General features: G+C 39.6%; 1 protein-coding gene across 1 annotated transcript; it reads left to right on the top strand.

Moving 5' to 3' along the window:
- Positions 1–298: 298 nt before the first annotated feature.
- Positions 299–784, top strand: LOC123240745 (zinc finger protein 239-like). Its single transcript, XM_044668458.1, has one exon. The coding sequence runs from the start codon at positions 299–301 to the stop codon at positions 782–784; it is 486 nt and encodes a 161-aa protein (XP_044524393.1).
- The last annotated feature ends 7,842 nt before the right edge of the window (positions 785–8,626 follow it).

Genomic DNA, 8,626 nt, shown 5'->3' with positions numbered 1-8,626 from the left:
AGAAGATGAATGTGATAAATCTGAAGTAGTTTTGCTCCACAGCCAACTGATAAATGTTGTCAGTTTGCAGGGAACTTAGATCTTAACAAAAATCAGAAAGTTCCAACTGCCAAAAAGCCTTATAAATTTGATGAATGTGAGAAGACATTCAGTCGAATCTCATACTATAATAGACACAAAAGAGTTCATAATCCAGAGAGATCTTTCACTTGTAATCACTGTGGGAAGGATTTCCCAAGGTGCTACAAACTTGCTGTACATCAGAGGGTACACACTGGAGAGAAGCCTTATAAGTGTAATGAATGTGGAAAGTCCTTCTCCCAGAGCTCATCTCTTACCCTACACCAAAAGACTCATAGTGGAGAGAAGCCTTATAAATGTAACGAATGTGGGAACACCTTCAGCCAGCGCTCAACGCTTACTGCAAATCAGAAGATTCATACTGGAGAGAAGCCCTATTACTGAATGTGGGGAAGCCTTCAGCAGGAGCTCAAGTCTTAGCGTCCACATGAGGAGTCACACTAGGGAGAAGCCCTATCGGTGTACTGAATGTGGGAAAGCCTTCAGCCAGACCTCATCCCTTATAGTGCACAAGAAGATTCATACCGGAGAGAAACCATATAAATGTATTGAATGCCACATGGCCTTCAGGGAAAGCTCAGCCCTTCATGTCCACGAGAGATTGCATAATAGAGAGAAACCTTACCAGTGTAATCACTTTGGAAAGGCTTTCAGTCAATTCTGCAGCCTGGAGAAGTTGAGGGTGAAAAGGAATTTGTTCTGAAAGAAATGGACATTCCAGAGGCTACAATGGAAGGTTTGGCTTGGGACATGAATGGCATTGGGTTGAGGGGGATAGGGATGAAAGAGTATTAGGAAGGAGACAGGGACAGTTTTAAATGACCATTGATGAATTATTTCACTGATTGGGATAGAAGAGAATCTACAGGAGAAAGATAGGGGGCAGAGAGCAAGAGAAACTCAGTTTCCAAGGGAGAGGTACTGAGAAAGTTGGGTCATATATGGACCTGCTGCTTCATCTGAGTAGAACTGGGAGCAGGGAGTGGTTTTGGGGGATCAGGGAAGATGGGTGATCTCATGATCACCACCAAAAGCAAATATAAAATCCTCTCTTCTTCGTTCAAAGCCCTTCATAAGCTGGAGCCATCACCAACTTCCCAGGCTTTTAAAATCTTAATACTTGCTATATACTTTTCTATCCAGTGGCATTGGTTTCTTTTCTATTTCTCACAAAAGAACTCCATTGCCAAACTTTGGGCGTTTTTTTTCTGGCTGTCCATTATATCTTGAATGTTCTCCTTCATATCTACCTCCTGGCTTCTGTGTCTTGTTTCAAGTTCCAGCTTAAAACCATGCCTTCTACAGGAAGCCTTTACCAACCCTTCCCAATCCTTTCTAGTACCTCCCCTTTTACATTTATTTCTTATTTATCCTGTATATAACTTTGTATATATTTGCTTGCTTGTAGTCTCCCCCCCCATTAGATTGTGAGCTTCTTGAGGGCAAGGAGTGTCTTTTGTCTCCTCCTGTGTGACCTGGCCTTCACAAGGTCAATACTGGACTCCTTTTCCAAGACGCCAGATTATGTTTGCTTCATTCCACCTCAGTTCATACAAATCTTCCCAGATCTCTCTGAATTATCCATCCCAAAACCCTATCCATTATTTCTTAGGGCATGATACTCTCTCATTTTATTGGTGAATTATGTTAATTAGCCATTCTCAACTGTGATGATTAAAAATTTCAATAGATTGGCTTCTGGGTAAGAAAATCAATTTATTGATTGGGCTAGCAACAGTAATTAAAGTCAAGGAAGTCCCCTTGCATAGATCCATAAATACAATTTGGGGGCTCATTATTTAGTCCCTCCCTTAGATATCCCAAGACATCTCTAATTGGTGAATAGCCAATGAGGAGGCTGGCCTATCAAAACTCTCAACCTTTCTCCAACCCCCTGGGTGATGTTTGGTAGCCACATACTTAGTTTCATGATTTCGCCTGGCCAGGATTGTCCTTCTTAATGGGAAATTGAAGAATTTGATTTTGCTGTGTGCAAATGTATCTGACATAAGCTGGTTTTATTTACTGAGTAAGGCAGATCTCACCATCTCACTTGTACTCTCATTCTCCTATCCTACAATGGAAGACATCCCTTTGGAATTGGACTCTGTAGGACATTCCTTGTAGCTCCTAGGAATAAAGGAATGAATGCAGAGGTTGAGGAACTGCTCTAAGCCTCTAATTTAAAACTCCAATGTAGAAATAATTCAATACATTAAAAATATGAACTCTCAACTTATGATGGGCTCTCTTTCCCACCTCTACTCCATATCTGTAATATAGCCATAAGACCTGCTATGAATATTTTGGTATATATGAGTCCTTTCTTACTATCTTTGATCTCATTGGGACAGCAAACATTTAGTCAGCCCCTTTCGATTGATCAAGTTTCAGAATTACAGTTGTCCCTCACTATATTGCAGTTCACTTATCATGGCTTTACTGTATCAGGGGTTTAAAAAAAATCTAATTCTGTATCTCAGAGTTTTCACTATATTGTGGGATTTTGTGGATGAATACCATACTGTATACAATGGAAATGCAATACACCACTACCGCAAGTTTGCCAACATGAGATTGTACACACACACTATTTTCAGATGGAATGAAAGGTGACCAACCATAGCACTGTGTTCTGTATCCTGGGCACTGATTGGCTCAGTGACTGTAGCATCAGTCTGCTCTCTCGCATTGTGTCTGTTGGCATCTCTCCTTGTCCAGTTCACATTAATGTCTGATTGCTGTGTGTCGTGTTGCTCTGCAGTGTTGTGTGAAGTTTTCATAAAAGTTTGAATTTATTTCAAGTCCTATGCCACCCAAATGTTCTGCACCTTATAAGGCTTCTGGCAGTGAACCCAAGTGCCAGCAGATGATGCTTACCATCAAAGATTAATAAAATAAATATAACGCTGCTACTTCATGGATTTTCACCTATTATGAGAGTCTCTGGAACATAACTCCCCTGACAGGTGAGACCTCAGTAGCCGACTTTTTAAACAAGTGCCTCAACAAGAATTCTCTCTGACAATACTAGAAAGCTTTTATTTGAGAACCCACCTCACCCTACTGCCCTGGTCCCAGTGAAGTAATAAAAATAATGACTCTCCTAACCGTATTCTTTGGATGCACTTGAAACACTAGGTCCTCCATTCCTTGGAATTTCCAAAGCTACCACTTCCCTTCCCTTTCTTCATCCCTTAGTGAACAAGTTCAACTTTATATGATCTTCTGCTCTTAAATGGTTTGTTCCATTGTCCTTCCAACAAATCAAATCTTGTAAAGCTCCAACCCTGGATTATTATTACCATTTGCTTACTCTGATCCAACTCCTGTGCTGCTGGATGGAGCTAGAGTAAATCACAAAACCAAGCAATAGGTGGTTTACTGTGAATGAATTATTTATTCTGAACTGGGAAGTATTCTTCCTTTCTCATCTCAATTGTCTGTTCCACTCATCACAGTGTTCCTTCCAAATGTTCTGTGCTCTTTTCAAGCTTCCCATGGACCTCTTCAATTGCTTATTCAGATGAGGAGTTATCTTGTGTTTTGCCAAAAGATTTGAGACCATTCATTTTGCCTTGATTCCCCTCTGTCCTTTTCCTCATCCTAGTCTCTGAGGAAGACATGGCCCTCTTGCCAAACACTTCTCTACATGGGAAGGGAATAATTATATAGCACCTATTATGCACCAAGCACCTTAAAAATATTATCTCATTTGATCTTCCCAACAATTCTGCAGGGTAAATACTGTTATTTCCCCCATTTCACAGTTGAATAAATGGAAGCAAAAAGGAGTAAAGTGACTTGTCCAGGGTCATACATCAGACTACAACTCAGGTCTTTCTTACTCTAGGCTCAATACTCTAGTCATTGCTCTACTTTGCCAGGGATCATCTTTCACTACACAATCTTCAGTCTCTCCCTCTCTACCAGCCCCTTCCTTTCTTATGCACTACAAATGCACTTTATTACATTTTTCATGGGAATTCTTGATCATTATTTGGCCCATTTGGAATTTTGGGTTTCAGAATTTCATACTGACTGGAGTCAGTATGTAGGATCTGAGCTGGCTGCCTTTCTTTAAGTAGCCATCTTGGATGCAAATCCCTAAAAGATGGATTTTTAATCAACTAAGTGACAAAGATAATTTCATTTACATAAAATTTAAGGGTTTTTGTACACACAAAATTAAAGTATCAAGGACAAGAGGGCAGGCAGTCTGGGAAAACATTTTGTATCATTTAAAGTGTAATGATTGAAGTTCTTGAGAGGCAGCATTTCTCTTTCTCTTTCTTTTTTAATTTTAATATTTTCCCATGGTTGCATGGTTGCATTCTTTCCCTCCCCTTTTTCCTCCCCCCTCCCAAAGCCAACAAGCAGTTCCACTGGGTTATACGTGTATCATTGTTCAAAACCTATTTCCATGTTATTCATATTTTCAGTAGAGTGATTTTTTAACATCAAAGCCCTAATCATATCCCTATTGCACCATGTGGTCGATCATATATTTTTCTAATGCATTTCTTGTTTCACAGTCTTTCTCTGAATGTGGATAGCATTCTTTCTCATAGGTCCCTCAGAATTGTCCTGGATCATTGCATTGCTGCTAGGAGAGAAGTCCATTATGTTCGATTATGCCACAGTGCATCAGTCTCTGTGTACAATATTCTCCTGGAAGTTCCTGGGGGTCTTTCCAGTTCACATGGATTTTAGCACAATAGTATTCCATCACCAACATATACCATAATTTGTTTAGCTATTCCCCAATCGAGGAATATCCCTTCATTTCCAATTTTTTTTCTATCACAAAGAGTGTAGCTATAAATATTTTTGTACAAGAATTTTTCCTTATTATCTCTTTAGGGTACAAACCCAGCAGTGGTATGGAGGCAGCATTTCTTCATTTTAAATTAATTTATTAGTTGACCAGGCAAGATAACCTAATCTGGTCAATTGACACTCTCCACAATCCAAAAATCCTTACTCCTCCTCTGGTATAGGTTTATATATGCTACTTGTGAATTCCTCACTCAAGTCCCTCCATTGGACATCCCAAGACATCTCTGGTTGGTAAATGGCACTGGGAGAGAGATAGGAAGTGATGTGGAAAAATGGCTATAAAAGGTGAGTCTGAGAAGAATTTCTAATCCTTCCTTGACTTTTCAGTGAGGATTCTCTTTCTCAGTTGGCACTTTGGTGTGCACTGAAGGTTCTCAGCAGATTTTTCAGCATCTTCTGACTCTTCAGATTTCAGCTTCCCTGATTAGGACCTTGGAGTCTGGTGAGATTTGCTTTTGGATTTGCATTTGCAGTCTGGAGACACTAGGATTAGGACTTAGGGTACTTGTAGCCTGGCGATTTTTTAACCCTTTATTCCTGTCATTTCTTGTCTCCCACTTTTCAGGAACCAATCACAGCCTCCTGATTTGCCTATCACTGCTCAAGGGGGGCAGTGCTTGTGACCTTTGGGGGTGTGAACTTTTTTTTTTCTAGTGAGTGACTTGTGAACTCTTACTTAGAGATTTACTAAGTGTTAAGTAGGGATACTTTTAGTTCTTAATTGATTAATTCAAAATAGACAAAGGGAATAAAAAAATCCTTTAACACTTATAGAATCATCAAGGTCCTATGGCAAGACAAACATCAGGACCACTGACAATGGTTCAGGATGCAGAGGGTAACCTTGGTATCTTTTGTGTCTGACCAATCTCTAAGCACTCCATAGTGCTTGCTTAAGCTGTCTTCATGGTTATTGGAACAAATTATTCTCATCTGTCCCTTCTGCTGGGGGAAAATTTCACATGCTTAGGGTAGACACTGCCCCCTCACCTCAGTTCACCAATAGGTTGGAGGCTTGTTGGTTACCTGCAATCTGGTTTATCCTGACTGCATATATGGTTTACTGGAGTGTGGCCATTGTGCATGCTACAGCTTCTTGGAGCCACAGGTGACAACTGGTGGCAAGTGAACAAGAAAGGAGGAAAATAGACCTGAAAAGAACTCAGCAAATCCTCTCACCAGACATACTAGTCTTCTCTGAACAACCTGTACACCTGTCACAACCATGTACCATCCAGATGGAACATGTCTAGCTCACCTCTCTGCAACATTCTTTAGTAATTTTATTACTTTTTCTCCTGATCTGCTTCTCATCATTACTTGTGTGGCTTCTCATTTTTCTCTCCTTATCACTCTAATAATTAATTGGCAGCCACTTAGGAGAAAAATTAACCCTTCCCCTCATGTTTTCTCATCCTTATTCTCCTCAATCCAATCCCACCAACATCTGAAGCTAATCCTGTACACCCATTTGCTCCTTGATTTTAGAATTTCTATTTCCTTAATAACAAATTCTCTTTCCTTCTATTAGCCTTTATAATGACCTGGCTACCTTCTATTATACTGGTTTGATTTTTTCTAACTTTTTCTATGTCTTCAAATTCCATAGGAATCTTTATATACTTTTCTACTTTTTGTTTTTCTCTTACTGAATCTTAATTTTTTTCAATGAATAAGTGTTTATTTCCTCTCCTTGTAATATGCCCATCCATTGAGGGAAAAATAAAAACAAAGATGTAACAAAAATGCATGGTCAAGCATTGGCCGCTTCCCAAAATGGATTTATTATTATTCATCTGTCAGAAGGTGGACAGCATGTTTTATCAATTGTCCTTTGGAATTGTAGTTGGTCACTGCATTCTTTAGAGTTCTGAAGTTTTTCAAAGTTGTTCCACTCTTTTCAGTACATAGCCTAGGGCTCTACTCCAAACAGCTACTGAAAGGCTCAAGCCATGCCCTCACTGTATCTTGGATCTGTAAACACTTGGGTAATGAATAACAGAGTTGCCAGATGGCACCTGTTCCTGTATCCTATATAGGTTTACATCTCTGATGGATCTGGGACCCCTTCTTCTGTAGGTACACAGTCTCTGCCTATGCTGGAGTACTCCATGAGGCACATTCCTGGCCAAATCCCATCCTTAGTTACTACAGACCTGTAGAAAGCCTTTGGAGAAACAGGGTCAAATTTAGGGCTTGTTATCTGGATTCCCTACATGACCAATCCAGGCTGAGGCAGTCTTTGTGTTTGGTCCTGGTCACTTGAGCCCTGAAAAGCTCTGGTACCAGTAGGTAGGTTAATCCAAAAACAACTTGACCCCTCCAGGAGGCTATTAGGAGTCATTTAGAGAAATAGAGTCTGTAATAGATATTTTATCTGGATCCCATTACAAAATCATTGGCAAGTAAAACTGTGTGTATGATTTTTCTGCACTGCACGTCAGATGCAGATAGAATGGGCCATCTAAGGTAAAAATCTGAGGCTCCTCTTGTGACTCTTTTTCAGATCCACACCTTTTCTTAATAATATTATAAGTCCCATTGGGAAGCTTTAAACAAACCAGCAGTTACTGGGTTAACAATTCCTCTACAAGAAAATTAAGATCCATAAACTCTAAGAATATTCCTAAGTCAGCCAAGGTCAGAGCTAGACAGGACTTCTTCCATCCAGGTGCAGTCCTCCCGATAAAAAAATACAAGATTCAATTCATTCATGATATCTATAGAATATATTTACAATTCTCAGAATTTGCTTGCTGATATCCAGGCGGCTAGAATTCAGCCTTGGACCCTGTTCTGTCTTTACTTGGAAGCCTCCAAAGATTTTCTTTGTAACCCCTTCACAGCTATGACTCTTTCTTTGTGCTCTTTGTTTGAAACCAATATAAAAATAAACTCAAAAATCCATGATGTTGGATCAGCTATGATCTAAACAATTAGACTGGCTGTTCTCAGTTTCTGTTTCTTGTCTTTTCAATCTGACGCCATTAAGCGCCACTCAGGACCCCTACCATATAGAGCTGGACCTCTATACAGACCCATCTGTCTCCCTATGCTGACTGGAAAAATCACTGTGACTTTTTCTTGAATTTATCCATTCAAATGCAATCTCTTTCACTTTCTGGATCTGATTAGAGGATTTTGGAGGATAAGTTCACTATACACCTTCCACTCCACCATCATGGCTCTGTCCTCAATATGACTTTTCTCTTTTACCACAAGATATAATGGATGAAGTCATTCCCATATACATTACATATACAGGGCTACTCTCCAGCATGAATTGTCTGATAAACAGCTAGTTTAAAGATTTTGGAGAGCCTTCCAACATTAATGACATTCCAACATTGATGATACATCTCCCTAGTATGGGATTCTCTTATAATAAATAAGGGCCGAGGTCAGTGCATTTCTTCACTGTGAATTTTCTGACATACAAAAAAGGGTGTAAGTAGTTCTAAAAGTCAACACTTTCATTTATAAGATTTTTATTTAGTGTGAACACTTTTGTACTGTAAAGGAAGTATTTGGGGTGAATTAATTCCTTCATTATATACAGGGCTTTTCTCCAGTGTGAATCCTCTCATATACAAGGTTGGAAAAAAGCATTGCCACACTGGTCAAAACTTTGTAAGATTTCTTTCTTTTCCCCTTTCCTTTCCTTTCCTTTCCTTTCCTTTCCTTTCCTTTCCTTTCCTTTCCTTTC

This window comes from Gracilinanus agilis, chromosome 3, assembly GCF_016433145.1.
Source record: "Gracilinanus agilis isolate LMUSP501 chromosome 3, AgileGrace, whole genome shotgun sequence".
Classification (NCBI taxonomy): domain Eukaryota; kingdom Metazoa; phylum Chordata; class Mammalia; order Didelphimorphia; family Didelphidae; genus Gracilinanus; species Gracilinanus agilis.
This window is presented reverse-complemented; position numbering and strand designations above follow the sequence as displayed.

Bases quoted from the DNA above. Each gene is read 5' to 3' on its own strand.
- LOC123240745 (XM_044668458.1), top strand. From the start codon at position 299: ATGAATGTGGAAAGTCCTTCTCCCAGAGCTCATCTCTTACCCTACACC.